Source organism: Calliphora vicina, chromosome 5, assembly GCF_958450345.1.
Source record: "Calliphora vicina chromosome 5, idCalVici1.1, whole genome shotgun sequence".
NCBI lineage: Eukaryota > Metazoa > Arthropoda > Insecta > Diptera > Calliphoridae > Calliphora > Calliphora vicina.
In genome coordinates, this window is record NC_088784.1 from 69,300,359 (window position 1) to 69,321,955 (window position 21,597).

At 32.3% G+C, this 21,597-nt stretch overlaps 1 protein-coding gene across 1 annotated transcript; it reads left to right on the top strand.

The window, feature by feature from the left end:
- Positions 1-5,068: 5,068 nt before the first annotated feature.
- LOC135961353 (uncharacterized) lies at positions 5,069-5,416 on the top strand. Its single transcript, XM_065512849.1, has one exon. It carries the CDS (start codon positions 5,069-5,071, stop codon positions 5,414-5,416), a length of 348 nt encoding a protein of 115 aa, XP_065368921.1.
- The last annotated feature ends 16,181 nt before the right edge of the window (positions 5,417-21,597 follow it).

Below are 21,597 nucleotides of genomic sequence, written 5' to 3' on the forward strand. Positions count from 1 at the left end.
ATCAATGCAATTTATTTCAATTGTACAATATTTTTTTTTTGCTGGGTATAAATACTTGTATGAATGAGCATACAGATTCAGCAATATAAACCTATAACGTCAAACAAAAGTTAAAGAACGTAATTTCACACTCATATGTGTAATAATTGTAGGGGAACTAACCGTTAAAAGTGTTCATATGAGAGAAGAGTTTATTAAACGTTTATGAAGGCACATGATTATGACGTCTTGGGATTTTTGGATTTTTTATTTGTGCTTTTATTTCATCGATTAAGCGACAAAAATGACAATCATAATTTATTTTAATTGGTATTTGATAATTTTAATACAAGGTGGTGCAAAAGTAAACTTCCGATTTTTTTGGCTGTAATTAAAAAAAAATTAAAAACTTTGATTCTTCTTGTGGATTATTTTTATTTGGTCTTTTAATTTTTTTACATCAAGTCGAGAATATGATGTCATGTAAATGGCCGCCGCCACAGTTGATTGTCATTTCAGCCCTTTTTATGGCATTTTCCATCACTTTGGCCAAAATTTCCGGCACATTCTTGACGGATATTGTCTTTAAGAGCTGCAAGAGTCTGAGGCTTGTTGACATAAATCCGCGACTTCAAAAAGCCCCACAAAAAGAAGTCTGGAGCGGTCAAATCATGCGATCTTGATGGCCAGTGCAAATCGCCAAAACGGGAGATAAGACGCCCGGGAAATGCATTCTTCAGCATATCGGTTGTGGCACGTGCAGTGTGTGCCGTTGCACCGTCCTGTTGGAACCACATGTTTTTCAATCCCAATTCATCAAGTTGCGGCAAAAAGAACTCGTTGATCATTGCTTTGTAGCGCTCACCATTCACAGTAACCGTTTGGCCCGCGACGTCTTCGAAGAAAATAGATCCGATGACTCCTCCAGCGAAAACAGCACACCATACAGTGACTTTGAGCGGGTGTAATGGCTCTTCGTGGGTTACACGCGGATTTTCAGTGCCACAGAAGCGTAAATTTTGCTTATTTACGTACCCGCTAAGATGGAAATGGGCCTCATCACTCATCTGCGACGAAATTCACGTTGTGCCAAAGTCACCGACCGATTATTGGTCAAATAAATAGTCAGCAATATTCCGCGTTCTGGAGCAGTGTAGCGTAACATTGTTTATTAACGTATATTTCGCATGTGTTTACTACACAAATGTCAAAACAGAACTGACATTAGGGGCCAATCGCAAAATTTATAGCATTTTCTGATAGGAGGATTACTTTTGCGCCACCTTGTATAAACCTCTGAATTGCGTCAGAATATAAGTAAATTTTTCTTAAGATCCTTGCATGGACTTTACTTAAATTTTTTAAAAATAAATACAATTTTTCTTAAAAATATAAGTGCACATTTCATCTTTAAACATTTCTCTATAAAACTGCATCATTTGATTTTTGAAATTGATTTTTAACAAAATAGGGTTTTTAACACCAGAATCCCTCTGTGGCCGATCTGATTAGCATGAAGTTTCACATAGGCGTACCAGACTAGCATTCAAGATTATTTTTTTAAGATGAACCCCAAATACCCCTCAGGAGCGGCGCTAAGGGATAATAGAATTTTTTATGGTTCGTCCATAATTAACGATTTTAATACACTTATTCTTAAAGACCTTGATTAGGCCTATGAAAAACATAGTGGCGTGTGTTATTTATATCTTTTAGTTATTGTGTTATACGCATTTGAAAAATAAAATAAAAGAATTTCAACATACCCTGACCCAATTTATTGAAAAAAGTTTTAAAATAATATATTTTACGAATCCAAAAATAATCGATTTTTGATTTAAAAATTGAGAAAATATTGAATTTTTAACCGAACAACTCCTAGTACTCTTTGCTTTCTTGAAAAAAAGTTTCTTATGTAACCTATAAAGCTTCTATAATTTTTTGAAAGGTTTCTCAACAAGGAAAGCTTTGAAATAGAAAACGCCTAAAATATTCTAATGGGGCTCATCCGAATTTAACCTATTTTTTTAATGAAATTTTTGAAGTATTCTAAAATCCCATAGCTGGTATTGCAAAACGGATAACAGTTTCAAATACTATGATGTATTCCAAATCATTCTGTTATTATCCCCGGACCAAATGCGGACTTTGTGGGCTAAATTACAAAAATCGTATATTTGTTTCCACCTTTACTTTTAGTATCAATACGAGTAGCAACGTAAAAAAAAATATTATGAAGTGTTAACGTACAATCCTCTTACTGAATATTATGCATTTATGTATTCTCCAATTTCAAAATTTTTGTTTAAACATACTGTATTTTTTAGATATCGTGGGCAATTTTACACCGAATGACAATAAAATTAAATTAGTATGTTTACGAGTCGAATGGGAGTCAAATCTCTTTCCGCCGATACATTACTTCAGGTTTGGAACAATAAATAGTCATTCAGGGCTAAATACGGAAAATATAGCGGATGAGGGAGCAACTCCTAGCCCAATTCATGGGAACTGCGCATTTGTATACCGGAAAGCTTCGGAAAGCTTCCTCATACCCAAGTTATCATTCGAAATTGAAACCACTGAGCCATGTGAGATGCATATAGCTTCCACAATCTCTCGCACTTTCAATCTCCGATTTGTTTCAATTATTTCGGATGAAGAAACCTCAACTGGGCGTCCAGAACGTTCAATATCGTCCGTGCTTGCATGGCCACAACGAAATTCAGTTAAATACACTTTTTTACCATTGGAATTGATGGTGCAGAGTTCCCATAGTATTTATCAAGCTTTGCTTTTGTTTGTTTACAATCTTGTACCATAAATTGGCTTAAATGCTCACTACAGATAGTTTATGAATATCATAAAATTCAATATTAAACAAATTGAGACTTTTTGATTTTGATTCACAAATTTCGAACCTCCGTAAACCATCTAAAAACCAAAAAAAATATCGAGCAGAATTAAAAAAAAATAAATAAATCTAAATCTCCTTAAGGATTATTTATACATATTTTAAATTTCAGCTCATTCCAATAATACTTGGATTTTTGGCGAGTTTTTTTTTTAAATATGAGACCCTAGATGGCGTGTAATTTTGCTAATTAAGCGTAAAGCGCTTTATTAACAACTTTTGCATCTTTGGTGACCGCCACCTAAATTTTCCAGCAAAAATGTTCATAGAACATTTTAATCCTTTAATGTCCTTTTTGAAAGGATTTTTTTTATTTTCTCGAAAAAAGGGTAAAATTGACCCACAAAAATGATTCCTATAAAATTCCACAATGTAACTCTGACAATAAGAATTTTCTCAGATATTAACTTACAAATGTTATTTTCAAGGTGGCGCAAAAGTAATCCTCCTATCAGAAAATGCTATAAATTTTGCGATTGGCCCCTAATGTCACTTCTGTTTTTACATTTGTGTAGTAAACACATGCGAAATACACGTTAATAAACAATGTTACGCTACACTGCTCCAGAACGCGAAATATTGCTGACTATTTATTTGACCAATAAGGAAGATGATTTTTCATCAAAAATAATCATGAGTGATGAGGCCCATTTCCATCTTACGGGTACGTAAATAAGCAAAATTTACGCTTCTGGGGCACTGAAAATCCGCGTGTAACCCACGAAGAGCCATTACACCCGCTCAAAGTCACTGTATGGTGTGCTGTTTTCGCTGGAGGAGTCATCGGATCTTTTTTCTTCGAAGACGTCGCGGGCCAAACGGTTACTGTGAATGGTGACCGCTACAGAGCAATGATCAACGAGTTCTTTTTGCCGCAACTTGATGAATTGGGATTGGAAAACATGTGGTTCCAACAGGACGGTGCAACGGCACACACTGCACGTGCCACAACCGATATGCTGAAGGATGCATTTCCCGGGCGCCTAATCTCCCGTTTTGGCGATTTGCACTGGCCAGCAAGATCGCCTGATTTGACAGCTCCAGACTTCTTTTTGTGGGGCTTTTTGAAGTCGCGGTTTTATGTCAACAAGCCTCAGACTCTTGCAGCTCTTAAAGACAATATCCGTCAAGAATGTGCCGGAAGTTTTGGCCAAAGTGATAGAAAATGCCATAAAAATGCTCAAATGACAATCAACTGTGGCCATTTACATGACATCATATTCTCGACTTGATGAAAAAAAATTAAAAGACCAAATAAAAATAAGCCACAAGAAGAATCAAAGTTTTTCATTTTTTTTTTTAATTACAGCCAAAAAACATCGGAAGTTTACTTTTGCGCCACCTTGTATAATGCTCCCTTCGACCAAAAAATTAAAACATTGACCCACTGTAAAAAAAAAATTCAGACCAGCTGGACTAAGTTTATTTCACAAGAATGATACACTTAACATGCCATTTCAGAATTAAAGGGTCGCTATTCTGTTCCAAAAATGCTGTTGGACAGTGTAATTATTGGTCTAGCCGATATAATGGAAATTTCGCCTGCAAAAACTTTTTGTCTTAAATAATTATAATTACAGCTAAAACTTCGTATTTATCATTATAACATGATTAATAATTGTATTCTTAAATAACTGACGTTAAATTCGTTAATTAAAGAGGATTCATTTTGTATACTCGTATATTTGCAATAGAAAACACTCATTCTATGAATCTTAAATAATGATTAAATTTGAAAGTAACTAAGTAAGCAAACAAATCAACAGGTTGTTAAACTCTCGAAAGTCGGGAGTTTTTTTTGTTTTACCAAAAAGCACTTCTTTAACATCATTTATCTTAAATTTAATTTAATATTTAATAATGTTTTTTATTTTTATATGAAAAATAAATTTCTAACACTTTATTTTAAATAATATAAAATATTACTTGTTTTATTGTTTTTTCTTACTAAACTAATGATCAATTAGAGAATGATTGAACAAAAAATGCGAAACTTTTTAAAAATATTAAGAAAATAACTAGAATTTTTAGCAAAAAACACTTAATTTTTAGTTATAGAATAGTAGGGATTTACCAAAAAAATTACTCATTAGACTTGACTATAAATTCTATGGCATTAAAGGATTTGAAATCAGTTTGCATTTGTTAATCTAGCGTAAAACAAAGATTTCAACTATGAAGCTAATAATTTGTGTAAGCATTTTGGCCGTAGTGGCCTTTGTTAACTGCCATCCCGCTTTGGACGTACTAAATGGTGAAGAGACCTTAGAAGGTGTTGATGCCAATGCTGGAGTCGATTCGAATGTTAATGCTGATGCCGAATTAATACGTCGGACTCGCAGTTTTGGTGGTGGTCGTCGCTGCTGTGGAGGTGGTGGTTATGGTGGTGGTGGATATGGTGGCGGTGGTTTTGGACGTAGACCTTATGGTGGTGGCGGTTATGGAGGTGGCGGCGGCTTTGGTGGTAGTTACTCCTCTGCTAGAGCATCAGCCTCTAGTGGTAGCTTTGGATTTGGCAAATAGATACAATTCATTTTATTCTAAGGATTGCAAATTAAATAAGGATTAAATTATTGATTCAAATTGTGTTTGTGTGTGTGTTTGGTTTTTAATTAAAATTTTATTTGAAAAATAAAGAAATTATAAAAGTTTACATAGATCAAATAATATTTGTATTACAAAGGTATTGAAGAAGCTATTGATATAGGATTTAACCAACTACAAAAATTCCGATTGCAATATAACAAATATAAGAAATCGTAATTGTAATCGAAAGTTGCCTGAAATCTATAAGCAATCTTTTGAACTCTCTTAATGCTGTAAAAATTCTTTACTATATAATGTACAAGGTATCGTCCAAATTTATTGAAATAAATTTGACACTTGATCTGTGTGTTAATACGAAATTTTATGTTCCTTAAAATTTTGAAATTTGCAATGGTTTGGATTAAAAGTTTATAGAAGAACTGGCTTAATCCGTTGCGCTTTTTTTAAAATAAATTATTTTATTAAAAATAAATTAATGTAATTAGTTTTTTTAGTTTTGTTAGTTTTCAATTGTATATCATGCATCCCCCCTTGGGGCACGGATATACATCTTAGTTAGCTCCAGACCTTGATGTTGTGCTTCGAGGGCAAACATGAAGCGAAACCGGGGCTCCGAGATGCACGGATCTCATTCCTGGTGAGAATTTAATTCTTTTAAATTCGCAGCTGACTAGAGTCTTATCTAGTAGCACGGGGGTCCTTGGCCCCAGGACTTCGGTCCTGTAGGATCATTGGGTTGGTCACTTCGGGTGACGTCGTGCTGGTTGTGGTTTAAACCCAAAATAGCGGGAAGAAGATCATTGGTTAAAGTACTGATGACTATGCTAGTTAGACTTCGGAACACCAACTGAATCTTCTGGGTGCTGTTGCTGAGTGCTCAGGAAATGTATTGGGATAGTAGCATCCGTGATGTACTGATCGTTGGGCTTGATTCTCGGTCGAGGTCTGAAGTGTGTATTATAGTGGCACACTCTGACTTTTATCGGTCGGGAACTTTTGAAGTCAGAGATCATACATCGGACTGGATTACCAGGCCGGATGTTGCTGTTCTGATAATTGTCCAGGGCTTGTTAGTTGATTAGCTAGCTACGGATGGCACGGATTAGATAGAATCTTGTATGAGAATTTTCAAATTGAGCGTTGTTCGGCAAAGCGTTCAATGGCGGTGATAGACGCATTGTTTCTATCCGGTGTTTAGACCACCATGAGATATGGCCTATGCGGCAGGTGCTCATGTAAATCTAAGACACTCTCTGTATACCATGCATTTCCTGAGTTTTTAAAGAACTTTACTTAATACGTTCGCTCTGCTATAATTTCGTATGTTATTACAATGGGCAAGTTTCGATAACAATGATAGGAAAGTAATTTATACAAAGTTAAAAGACTCTACTTATAACAGTTCTTTAGGTATTTGAAAATAACCATTTACTTTGTATGATCTGATAGCACCCATTTGCAATACGTACAATGGTATCAAAATAACACATGAAAAGTATTGAGAATCACACTATTATGGATCTCCTGATATACATTAATAACAAATCGAAAAGTATATGGGGAATTTCATATCAAGTGAACCAACTTTTGAAATCGATGTCTTCCGATCGGGATGAAATTTGCACCAAAGTGCAAATGGATAGTAAAGGTTAGTTCTATTGGAAACATAAACAAAACACATTTTGCCCAAACAGGTGTTTTTTCTCATCCATGTAACTTATTACCTATTGTTTTTAGCAAGATGTGTCCCAAATAGTTTAGATAGCTACTTCTTCAATCTTTCAAAAATGTTTGGAGTTTTTTTTTCAATTTGGCCCTTTATTTTGATAGATATAACTAATAGACATCCAACTAAGCGACCAAAACCCTCTTAAACGAATAGACCTATGATTTCTTTTAAGCAAAAAAAATTTTAAAAAATGGGCCCATTTTGCAACAAAAAAAAAAAGTCAGAGATTTTATGTTTTGAGTTACAAAATATTTATTTTGGTAGATATCCACTCTAATCCCACTAAGCGACGATACCTTAAAGGACCTAAGCTTTATTTTGAGCAAACAAAAAATTTCAAAAAAGGGCCTGTTTTGAAAAAAAAATTTGATTTTTTAAAAAAAAAAATCAAAAATTGTATGTTTTGAGTTACAAAATATTTATATTGATAGATTTCCCACTAAGCGATCAAAACCCACTTAAAGGAATGAACCTTAGATTTCTTTTGAACAAAAAAAAATAAAAAGTTTAAAAAAAGTCAAAAAGATTTTTGATTTCCAAACAAAATGTCAAACGTTTTTTATTTTTTATAATTTTTTTTTCCAAAAATTTAATAAATATATATCTAAACTATTTGGGACACATTTTGCTAATAACAATAGGTAATAAGTTACATGGATGAGAAAAAACACCTGTTTGGCGTAAATGTAAAATTTTGACCCCCTCTAACTCAGAGAGTTCCTAACCGATCTTGTTGAAAAATTGTGTCTGAATTACTATTCAACTAACCTTGGTGCAAATTTCATTCCGATCGGAAGACATCGATTTCAAAAGTTGGTTCACTTGACATGAAATCACCCATATATATTCTGGGTCGTTATGAAATTCTATGACAAGATAGTGGCCGAACTAAAGAAGCTAGCTGGCTAACATTTTCCAAACAAAAATTCTGTTTGGGCAATATCGGTTCTAGCTCCCTCGAAATACTGTTTGAATAGGTATAAATATGTTGATTATGCTCCAATCCTGATCAAATTTTGGACAAATTAGTTCTAAGTACTCTGAAATTATAATGCAAATTATGGCGAAAATTGGCCAATATCTAGTCCACATATGAATCCCTGAAGATTCATAATTGTCTTATAACAATTAATATCGTGATGAAATTGGAAAATCAGAAGTCTGGAAATTATAAATAATTAGTTTAATTAGCTTTAAAAATCTTGGATATAATATGAGAATAAAAGAAACCAATCAGCACAGTCATTTAGACAAGTTTCCTAAGGAGAACATTTCCAATAAGGTCGCTAGGATGAATATATTATGGCAGATTACTGTTGTAGTAACATACAGAAGTGTTCTAAAGGTAGGATCACACGATTGCCGCAATGCACCAATTTAATACAATTTTTATTGTGCTGAATTCGGGCCCAATAAAGAAATTGGTACCGTGAAATAACTCCCAAATGAAATAACTCCACACGAAAAGATGAAATAACACCAAATTTTTCATACAACTTAGGACTTATTTCATTATGAAACAACTCCTAACGAATAGGAAGTTATTTCATAATTTTTTGTTGGGAGTTATTTCATAATGCAATAACTCCCAATGAAACAACTCCCAATGAATTTTTTGTTGGGTTTTATTTCATTTTATTTTGGGAATTTGGAGTTTTTTCACCGATTTGGGAGTTATTTCATTTTTGTTGGGTTCTACTTTGTGACGGTTTCATGATTATTGAGACTTTCTACATTTTGATTAAGTATTTATTGTTTTAGTTTCATTACCCCTTTTACCATCACTGATTGTTTTTTTCTATCGTTTATTATTCGCAATTTGTTTCAATTCCATTTTATACCCTTTTAATTACGAATGAGTTGAACTCATCAATGAATTTACAATATCCCGTTACATTTTTTTTTTCTTTGAGATTATTAATGAAATTTAAGATTATCAATGGAATTTAATATTCTCAATTTATGAAGGAAAAAACAAGATAGGTATATATGTATACCGATTCTCTTTAAGTTGTTCTTGACTTGATAAAACGATGAACGAAATGGGGCGAATCAATTGAAGATTGGTCGTGACGAGATTAAGTTGATGAATAGTCGTAATTTAATTATATAAAAATTTTAAAACTATCTTCTTATAAAATAGTGGAAAAATTAATTAAAATTAAAACAAACAAAAATAAATATTTTAACGAAAAATATTTGTATTAAAAAAAAAAAAAAAAAAGATTAGATCGACTATTGTTAAATACTTTGGGTATAACATTTGTCGGAGACCATTTGGACCCATGTGCTGTGGACAACGTGGCCGAATTTCAATTTATATTTGGAAAGTTCGAGACTCCACTTTCTAAAGTCGACATGAAACCTCTTCATTACATAATTTAAATTTTTCATGTCGAATTAAAAAAAATAAAATTTACAAAATTAAAATTAAATTCCAAATAATTAAATCAAAATTATTTAGTTGATTTGAATTATAAATTTGTATATATGTATTTAAACCAATAATTTTATATTTAAAATCAAAAAAGTTTTAAATATTACTATTGTTATTAATGTCTTGTTTTATTTGTTATTGTTGTTAAATTTTCAAATTATTAATTTTAATCATTGTTAAAATTTCTAAATTTGCATAACTATTTGTTCCCTGTTATTATTGTTGTTAAATTTATACATTTCCTCATGTTTCCTCATTATTTGTTTCACTCTTCAAGTGATCAATGGTTTAAAGTAATTTGTTGTTTTTGTAATTTATATTTTAATTAAGAGCTTTATTGTAATTTTTTTTTTGCAATTGCGATTCTCTTAAAAATTATCTCTTAAGTATTCTTTTTTGTAATTATTATTATTGAAATTCGATAAAAGGCAACAACATCTGATGTTTCACCAACAACAACTGCACAGGCCTGAGCAACGTTAAATGAAACTACAGTGAGTAGCAAAATAAATTTAAGAGTTAAGTACAATTATATACAATAATTTATATAGGTATATTACATTTAAATTTTGCATATTATAACTTTAAATTTTGTTACCATTTCAAATGTGTATTTAAGTAATTATTATTTCTTTGTTTATTAATAAATTTAAAATGAATTCTAACTAATTTGTTTGAAGTTAAGAAAGCCAAACTAATGTAGTGATGGTAATGTATAGGGGTTCTCAGGCAGATAATATGGACTATATTGAGAACTATGGTTGGTGAGGGCAACGATCTAATATATCTAAAGATCATATATAGTGTGCAATTTGATAATACATTAATCATTAAAGTCCGTTAATTTAAACGTCCGAGGTCCGTCCGAAAACTAAGGGTACTTCTAATTATAACTATTTTTTTTTTTCTTATTGAATTGTAAAGCACGTTCAACTTTGTTTTGGTATAAGTGGGATATGATTGTGACAAAGAACCCTACCCCATCCGGCGAGTTATAGCCTTAAATAAGAACGTGTAGTCACAACATTCCTTAAATATTCCATCTTTAACATTACGCATAAATTTACGAAAATATACCATTACAGATGGCGCCCAACGTGGGGCCGGGATACAGTCTGAAACTTTTAAGTAACGCTTATGATATCATCTTGTTACACACAGATTTGTTCTGCTCTGCGAAACTTTTTTTTTATTGGAAATGATATTTTATTTAAGATTAGTTTACTGGAGATGCAAGCTCTATTGCGATCAATATGCATATAGACTTGACCGTAAATGATTCTTATTTGAAAACTTTTCTCAATTATCAAACCAGATTTGTGTAGGATCAATAGCTACCTGGTAGATATTATGAATGATTTTGATGTTAGGAATTGTAGGTCACTTGGAATTATTACTTTTCGTTGTCTGTTCTTTGACAGATTAGTAATCCAGTAATTGAAATTTTAAACAGAAAAATAACGAAAATATTTGCCATTTAGGAACATTCAAAATTTTATTCAAGTTGCACATTTTAATTATACCACTACTTATGTTTGGCTTCTCTTATACTACTTTAAACTTTTATGAAAATAATCATTACTAACAATGGAATCAGTTAAGTGTATGATATGTTCAAATCCTATGAATACTTCTGAACCATTAGTTTCCACTAAATGTCATCATACTTTTCATCAGAATTGTATGTCCAAATATATTGAAACGACACCATTTTGTCCAACATGTAAAAACTCGGTTAACAATTCTTCACTTATTCAATTTACATTACCATCGGGTTCATCTACCCCTCAAGGTGCTATACCTAAAAGAATTACTCGAAAAACTCGACCCTCAAATAGAAATGTTCAGGTTAATGAAAATGTAAATGTTTCTAGTCTAGAACAACTTTTAGAAAATCGTACAGTTGTAGAAAACTTGAATCAGAATGAATTTACAAAGTTATATGAAATTATTGAAAAATTATCACAGAAATTGGAAAGACTTGAAATGAATGTAAATTCTGAACCACAATTTCCCAGAGAATTATTTCCTCCAACAACTTATCGTACCTCTATAGCCTCAAATCCTCCAAACCATGAAAATAGAAATCCACGAAACCAAGAACGACTTTCGGATTTTCCGAATTTTAACACCGCGGATAATGATGGACATAGTCATCATAGAAATCAAAGTTCTGTATCTTCTGTCATGTTGACAAACAGCAGTAAAGTAGTGAGTCTCATAAACAGTTGGAATGTCAGGTTTGATGGGAATTCGACTAATTTTCCCGCAAACAAATTTATTTATATGATCACTGCTTTGACTAATGACAACCTAGGTGGGAATTTCCAGTTACTATGTGACCATTTTCATATTTTACTTACCGGTAGAGCGAGGGAATGGTATTGGGAATATAGAAGCTCAGTTCCTAAAATAGTTTGGCAACCTCTTTGTAACGCAATCAAGTCGTATTTTGCGGATCACTTCTCGGACAATGACATAAGGGAGATGATTCGAGACCGGAAGCAATTGTTAGGTGAAAGTTTTGAAGAATATTATTGCGCTATTATGAAACTTTGTAGCAGACTAAAATATAAATTTTCTGAAGTAGAACTTGTTGAACTACTTAGCCGAAATCTGCGACCACAACTTCGTAAGGAATTGTTTTATACCAACATAAATAATGTAGCACATTTAAGATTTTTAATGCTTAGGCGAGAACATTTAAGTAAAGAAATGGAAAGGAGAAATGAATGTAATAACTTGAGACCGACACACAGAAAGGTAAATGAAATTGAGTTCGATGAATTAGAAGAAGAATTTAAGCAGGATATCTCCGAAATAGATAAAGTATCAGATGTAGTTTGTTGGAACTGTAGGCAGAAAGGACATAGATTCACCGATTGTCTGGAGGAAAGATCCATATTCTGCTATGGTTGCGGCACACAGAATGTATTTAGACCAAATTGCGTAAACTGTCAGGACCAGGGAAACGGAAGAGCGAGCGGCTTCCGCTCGAGAAAGTAAAATGTTTCAATTCTATTTCAACACAGACTTCACTTGACTTAACAGCTCAGAATTTGAATAATTCAACAAATATCAGCATTGACAATCAAGTTAAATTAAACCAATTACTACCTTACCATGAGAGACTTTTAAGATATCAGATTGCTAGAGAACGAATATTTTGTGAGAAATTTAATTTGGAGAATAATAATAACAATAGGCTAAAACAGAAGCGTAATACTAAAAGATTAAGGCAATTTTGGAAGAACAATATTACTAATAGGAAATGTATAAAACATTCGTTGAATGCAATTGAGCAAATTGTAGACGATACTCGATTTTTTGTCAGACTTGCACTTTTTGAAATGAATTTAGTAGGCCTCATAGACACAGGTGCCTCAGTCACATGCATATCTGGGTTAGCAGCGAAAGATTTTCTAGAAAAGGATATTCAATATAGACATCTAAAGGAAAGTGTAACAACTGCAGGTGGACGAAAATATAATGTATTAGGTCATATTGACACCGAAATTGAATTTCGTGGTCTGAGAAATTTAATAAGAGTGTATATAATACCTGATTTGAGAAATGACTTATACTTAGGAATTGATTTTGTAAGAAAATTTAACTTGTTGAATTTGAACCTGTTAGAAATTAATAGCTTATCCATTTCTGATTCAGAAAATTGCCATGAGCTTACTCTTTTGATGCGTGAAAAGTTAGATAACGTAATAAAACAATTTCCTTCTTATGAACGTGACGGCTTAGGGAAAACACCTCTAATAGAACATTCGATAGAAATACTTAAGGACACAAAACCTATCAAACAGAGGTATTTCTCTGTGTCACCGGCCATTGAGAAGTTGATTCACGCGGAAATTGATAATATGCTGGCCATGAACGTTATAGAAGAAGCACCACCGAACTGCCCCTGGAGTAGCCCCGTTACGCTTGTTAGAAAAAATGGTAAGTCAAGGTTATGTTTGGATTCAAGGAAGTTAAATTCAGTTACGGTCAGGGATGCATATCCCCAACCGAAGATTAGTAACATTCTCTCCCGGTTACCTAAGGCTGAGTTTATAACTTCCTTGGATCTCAAACATGCCTTTTGGCAGATCGGTTTGGCTCAAAATTCCCGTGACATGACTGCCTTTACCATACCTAACAGACCTTTGTATAGGTTTAAAGTCATGCCATTTGGGCTTACAAACGCACCCCAAACGATGAGCCGTCTCATGGACATCATAATTCCGGCTACGCTTAGAAATCGAGTATTTATCTATTTGGATGATTTACTTTTAGTATCTCAGAATTTTCAAGAACACTTAGATTTGCTTCTCGAAGTTGCCAATATTTTAAGAAAGTCAGGCCTTACACTAAATATTACAAAATGTAAATGGTGTTTGAAGGAAGTGAGGTATCTAGGATACATTATCGGAAATGGAGTCATCAAAGCCGACCCGGACAAAATATTAGCCATTAGGGATTTACCACCTCCGAAGTCTGTCCGCGATGTAAGAAAATTTCTTGGCCTTGCCAGCTGGTACAGGCGTTTTATCGACAACTTTTCTGAACTGACTGCACCAATTTCGGACCTGACTAAGAAGTCTAAAACATTCACCTGGAATGAAAACGCAAACTTGGCCTTTGAGAAATTAAAATTATGTTTAACAACTGCTCCTGTTCTAATTACACCAAATTTTGATGAGCCTTTTATAATTCAGTGCGATGCGTCCAAACTAGGTATTGGAGGAGTTTTAGCGCAAAATGACACAGAAGGTGTTGAGAGGCCGATTGCCTTTTATTCATATAAGCTAAACCAAGCACAGAAAAACTACTCCATTACCGAGCTTGAATGCTTAGCGGCTGTCAAATGCATTGAAAAATTTCGCGAGTACGTTGAAGGGCACAAATTTAAAGTCGTAACAGACCATGCGAGCCTGCAATGGCTCATGAGACAGACTGATCTGAACGGACGTTTAGCGAGATGGTCACTTCGACTTCAGGGTTTTGATTTCTCCATAGAGCATCGGAAAGGGAGTCTTCAAACCGTTCCTGATGCTTTATCACGTCTTTCACTTGAAGCTATTTCTCCTATTGAAGTCGAACCGGATATTGACATACAATCTCCATCTTTTGAGAGCCCCGACTACGTTAAACTTCGAGATTCAATTATAAATAATAGTGTTTTTCCAGACCTGAAGGTCATAGATAAGTTTGTGTACAAACGGACGGAATTTTCAAATGGTAATCCTTTTAACGAATCTTCTTCATGGAAGCTATGGGTGCCTTCCGCTTTGACAAGTGAGGTCATTTATAGGGCACACTCTTTGCCAAATTCATCTCATTGTGGTGTGGGAAAAACCCTTGATAAAATAAGACGAAACATGTATTGGCCGAAAATGTCTCACGAAGTAAGAAATTTCATTTCAAAATGTGATGTTTGTAAACAATCGAAAGCTCCGAACACAATTTTAAGACCATTAATGGGAGATAGGATTGAATCTGAAAGACCATTTCAAAGAATTTATATGGACTTTTTGGGTCCATATCCCCGGTCCAAATGTGGCCATGTAGGCATTTTAGTTATATTGGATCATTTCACAAAATTCCCAATTCTAAAACTAGTGAAAAGATTTGCGTCTGCAGAAATTTGTAACTTCGTTGAATCGGATGTTTTCCATCTATTCGGAGTACCCGAGTTTGTGGTCACCGACAACGGTAGTCAGTTTAAGTCTGTTCTATTTGAAACTCTTTTGGAGAAATATGGTGTGAAACACATATTTACAGCTTCATATAGTCCGCAGTCTAACTCATCGGAAAGACTAAATCGATCAATTTTGGCGGCTATACGTTCATACCTCAAACAGGATCAACGTGAGTGGGATTCCCATCTCAGTAATATATGTGTTGCACTACGTAGTCTTATTCATTCTTCAATTGGTTATTCTCCGTTTCACGTTTTATTTGGTTACCCTATGATCACCCATGCTAAAGCTTATCAGTTACTAAGAAATATAAGTTCATTGGGAAGTGGTGAAGATATTCAACATTCCGACAAACTCCAAATTATACGTGAAAAGGTGAAAGAAAATTTGGAAAGAGCATATAATTCATATAAGAAAACTTATAATCTTCGTGCTAAAGAGATAAGTTATAAGGTTGGCGATGAGGTGTATAGAAGGAATTTTGCTCTAAGTAGCAAACCTAATGACTTTTGTGCTAAGCTGGCACCAAAATTTCTTAAGTGCAGGGTAGATAAACGGATTGGTAATTGTTACTATGAAATTTCAGATTTACAAGGAAGGAAAATAGGTACATTCCACGCTAAAGATTTAAGGCCTAGATAATTTAATTATTTCACCGTTTTCCAGTAAAATTTTAGATTAAAATATTAATGAAAATTTAACTGTGTTGTGACGGTTTCATGATTATTGAGACTTTCTACATTTTGATTAAGTATTTATTGTTTTAGTTTCATTACCCCTTTTACCATCACTGATTGTTTTTTTCTATCGTTTATTATTCGCAATTTGTTTCAATTCCATTTTATACCCTTTTAATTACGAATGAGTTGAACTCATCAATGAATTTACAATATCCCGTTACATTTTTTTTTCTTTGAGATTATTAATGAAATTTAAGATTATCAATGGAATTTAATATTCTCAATTTATGAAGGAAAAAACAAGATAGGTATATATGTATACCGATTCTCTTTAAGTTGTTCTTGACTTGATAAAACGATGAACGAAATGGGGCGAATCAATTGAAGATTGGTCGTGACGAGATTAAGTTGATGAATAGTCGTAATTTAATTATATAAAAATTTTAAAACTATCTTCTTATAAAATAGTGGAAAAATTAATTAAAATTAAAACAAACAAAAATAAATATTTTAACGAAAAATATTTGTATTAAAAAAAAAAAAAAAAAAGATTAGATCGACTATTGTTAAATACTTTGGGTATAACATTTGTCGGAGACCATTTGGACCCATGTGCTGTGGACAACGTGGCCGAATTTCAATTTATATTTGGAAAGTTCGAGACTCCACTTTCTAAAGTCGACATGAAACCTCTTCATTACATAATTTAAATTTTTCATGTCGAATTAAAAAAAATAAAATTTACAAAATTAAAATTAAATTCCAAATAATTAAATCAAAATTATTTAGTTGATTTGAATTATAAATTTGTATATATGTATTTAAACCAATAATTTTATATTTAAAATCAAAAAAGTTTTAAATATTACTATTGTTATTAATGTCTTGTTTTATTTGTTATTGTTGTTAAATTTTCAAATTATTAATTTTAATCATTGTTAAAATTTCTAAATTTGCATAACTATTTGTTCCCTGTTATTATTGTTGTTAAATTTATACATTTCCTCATGTTTCCTCATTATTTGTTTCACTCTTCAAGTGATCAATGGTTTAAAGTAATTTGTTGTTTTTGTAATTTATATTTTAATTAAGAGCTTTATTGTAATTTTTTTTTTGCAATTGCGATTCTCTTAAAAATTATCTCTTAAGTATTCTTTTTTGTAATTATTATTATTGAAATTCGATAAAAGGCAACAACATCTGATGTTTCACCAACAACAACTGCACAGGCCTGAGCAACGTTAAATGAAACTACAGTGAGTAGCAAAATAAATTTAAGAGTTAAGTACAATTATATACAATAATTTATATAGGTATATTACATTTAAATTTTGCATATTATAACTTTAAATTTTGTTACCATTTCAAATGTGTATTTAAGTAATTATTATTTCTTTGTTTATTAATAAATTTAAAATGAATTCTAACTAATTTGTTTGAAGTTAAGAAAGCCAAACTAATGTAGTGATGGTAATGTATAGGGGTTCTCAGGCAGATAATATGGACTATATTGAGAACTATGGTTGGTGAGGGCAACGATCTAATATATCTAAAGATCATATATAGTGTGCAATTTGATAATACATTAATCATTAAAGTCCGTTAATTTAAACGTCCGAGGTCCGTCCGAAAACTAAGGGTACTTCTAATTATAACTATTTTTTTTTTTCTTATTGAATTGTAAAGCACGTTCAACTTTGTTTTGGTATAAGTGGGATATGATTGTGACAAAGAACCCTACCCCATCCGGCGAGTTATAGCCTTAAATAAGAACGTGTAGTCACAACATTCCTTAAATATTCCATCTTTAACATTACGCATAAATTTACGAAAATATACCATTACAACTTTGCAAAATCAGAACCCATAAATATCAAAAACTGGCTTCACTCAGAAAAGTTTTTTGCATTGCAGGCCTTCGGCCGGGCGCTAAGGTTTTCTCCTCTGGGGTGTATCAAAAACCGGCTTCGCTCAGAAAAGATTATTTTTACATCGTCGGCCTTTGTCAGGTTGCAACGATTTCTTAATCTGGTGTGAAATGAAAATCGGCTTTCTGAAATATTATAAAACCTTTCTGCAATGAAATAAATCTTTTCTGAGCGAAGCCAGATTTTGATACACCCCGGAGGAGAAAACCTTAGCGTCCGGCCGAAGGGCGGCAATGCAAAAAAATTTTCAGAGCGAAGTTAGTTTTGATACACCCCAGAGGAGAAAACCTTAGCGCCCGGCCGAAGGCCGTCAATGCAAAATACTTTTCTGAGTGAAGCCAGTTTTTGACACATCCCAGAGGAGTAAAACTTTGCGCTACGCCATATGCCCGCAATGCAAAAAGTGTTTGGTAAGCGAAGAATAATTGCACTTCTGAAGTTCCTTATTTTAAATTACATAAATAAATTGCTTCAGATTGGGAATTATTTCATTTCTATTGGGATTTATTTCATTGGGAGTTATTTCGCTTTTTTGGGACTAATATTTTTAAAATTCTGTTATTTCATTGGGTGTTATTTCATTTGGGAGCTATTTCACGGTACCAAAGAAATTGTCCCAATCAAATTCTCTGCAGTCACATGATTGCCTCATTTTATATAAATTTGATTGTCGTAAACTGGCGCAAAGCGATTTAGTGGCAATAATTGTCGAATTCCAGTCACACGATTGTTCTGGTTTACGGCAACTTAAAGAAACAGCTGTTGTGCTAGATGTTAAATTTTGTATTGTTTACATACATAAATGTAAAAAAAATCTGTTTGTGAAAAAATAATTTTTTAACTAAAAAAAGAAAATTGGGTCGGCCTTAATTATCGTATAAAAAAATTAATAAAGAAATGTTAAAAGATGTATGTGGGTCAGGAAGTGGCTTACAAAAAGAATATTTCATTTACAAAAATTAATATTGGCGCTAATTGTCTTCTTTGATTGCCGCACTAGAACACAGTAAATATTGGTGTATTTTTAACTTTTTTATTGGTGCTTGTTGACTATCAAGCATTCACATGATTGCCGCACCAGGCTTGCATTCGATTGGGCCAAATAAGCACAATATTGTTGTGGTTTGACATATGAGCCAATAAGTTGTGAAAACACACGATTGACGTATAAAATAGACCAATAATTGGTGAATTGACAATCGTGTGATCCTACCTTAAGAACCTACATCGTCGGAGGTATGGGAGCTCAAAGTAGGGTACCTTCGACATGTAAAATTTTTAAAAACGTGCCATTTTTTTTGTTTCCCATCAGATTTTTATATTTTTAGAAAAAACTATTCATCTCTTATAATTTCCGAGATATAGGCATTTCAAAATTTAAGTTTTAAAATTTTGCCATACCTTGGTACGCTTTTTTAAAAGTAACTTTGGACCGAATTGACTCAAATTGTCAGTTGGACAACTAAATTACCTATAATATACAAAAGATTTCAGAGCAATATAGCTTATGGATCCTAAAATAAAGGATTTTAAATTTAATAATTAAAAAAATAGATTTTTGATTTTTGGGTGAAAAGGCGACTTAACTCTTTTTTTTATTAAGAAAAAACTTTCTTTAACTTTAACTTTCTTTACATATAACAATTTTATATTTTTCTGTAAGATATCTTTAAGTAGAATATTTGGTGGGTATAAAAAAATTTGACCTATTTTTTATCAACATTTCAACTTTCTAAAATCCCAAAGCTGGGATAAGAAAACGGAGAGCAGCTTTGGAAACCTTAATGTGTTCCTATTTATCCCCAAAGTATTTTCCCAGCTCCGAAGGAAATGTGGACCGTTGTTGGAATATTCGCTCCAATTTTAAGGAATTGCGGAATTCCCATTGACCTTTGGACAAGTTTCTTTCATGTTTCTTATTTAGAATGACAAATTTAAGGCTCACATCCAAAAATCACTAACGGAAATAAATTATTAAAATTTTAAAAGAAAAAAATTTTTACTCAGTATAGGGTATTATACGTTCGGTCTTAGCCGACTATACTTTCTTACTGATTTTAATATTTAGATAGAACAATTATATTAAATAATTATGTTTAGAAACTTTTTGTTTGTCGTTGACTGTATAACAATAAATGAATACCTAAAAGTATGCTGCTTGCTTTTATTTATTAATATTATTTAATGATTTAATTTGCTTGTTGTTACAAAATACATTAAAATAAGAGAAGACAAATAAATTAACAAAACTCGGTGTTTACAAACAAGTAAGAAAGTATAGTAGGTCAAGCCGGACCATATAATACCCTACAGTTTTAAAATTTCAATAATATATTTTCGTGAGTCATTTTCGGAAGTCGGCTGGCCTTATATGGGAGATATGATCAATTATGGACCGATCGTCATGAAATGAGTTCGCGTGCTTTCTGGTAAAATTTATATGCGTACCAGGGTTTGTTAAAAGTACGATTTTCGCTCAGGAATCATAATTCCCGCTTTTTTGATATTTTCGAAAACTAATACTTACTTTGCATGAAGTGATGAACGGACAGTGAATTTTGAACTAAATTCATTTAATAATATTAAATAACACTGTCCAACAAATTGAGACTATTTGATTGGAACAGAATAGCGGCCCTATAATTCTGAAAAGGCATGTTAAGTAGATTATTTTTGAAGAATAAACTTATAGTCCAGCTGGTCTGAATTTTTTTTTACAGTGGGTCAAAGTTTTAATTTTTTGGTCGATGGGAGCATTATACTAAATGAAAAAAATGTTGTAAGTTAATTTATGAGAGAATTCTTATTGTCAGAGTTATATCGTGGAATTTTATGGGAATAATTTTTGTGGAAACCTCTATTCCTTTCTTTGACTCTTTTTTTAAGAAAATCTACAAAAGTCCTTTCAAAAAAGACATTTAAGGATTACAATATTCTACGAAAATTGTTGACGGAGAATTTCAGTGGGGGTCACCAAAGATGCCAAAGTTGTAACTATAGCTTAATTAGAAATTAAACGCCAAATCGGGTCTCACATTTTTTAAAAATAGTATCTCCAAAAATCCAAGTATGATCAGAATGTGCTGAAATTTAAAATATAAATAGTTCTTATGAAGATCTACAAAATGCCCACATATGTAAGTTATCACTTTTAGGTCAAGAGTTATTTAGGTTTATTTATTTTTTTAATTTTGCTGAATCTTTTTTTTACTTTTTTTAATAATATCGGGCCTACGGAGGGTCGATTTTTTTTTTTTTTAATATCATCTACAGTGGCGGCCAGCTATTTAGGGACAAATACTTGAACTTTTTTATCAACTGTTTGTGTTTGTTAAATTAAGATGTTGATCTATGTTAAATATGTTCTAACTTATTCTATCAAATTTAATTTTAAAAACCCTAGGATAACAATTTATGGTTCTTAACATTAAACGTATATTTGCACTTTCCTTAGGTACTCTGTACTTTTAAAATTCAAATGTAAAGTTCGTTTTTTTAACACAAATTTGAACAACAGTATGTACATTTTAACACATAGTTCAATATTAACAAGTAAGAGAGCTATATTCGGCTGTGCCGAATTTTATATACCCTTCACCGAAATATACTTTAAAATAACAATTTTAAATATTTTTAGGTAAACAAAATTTAATTTTTTTCCAGTTGTTTTTTGAAATTTTTTTTTAATTT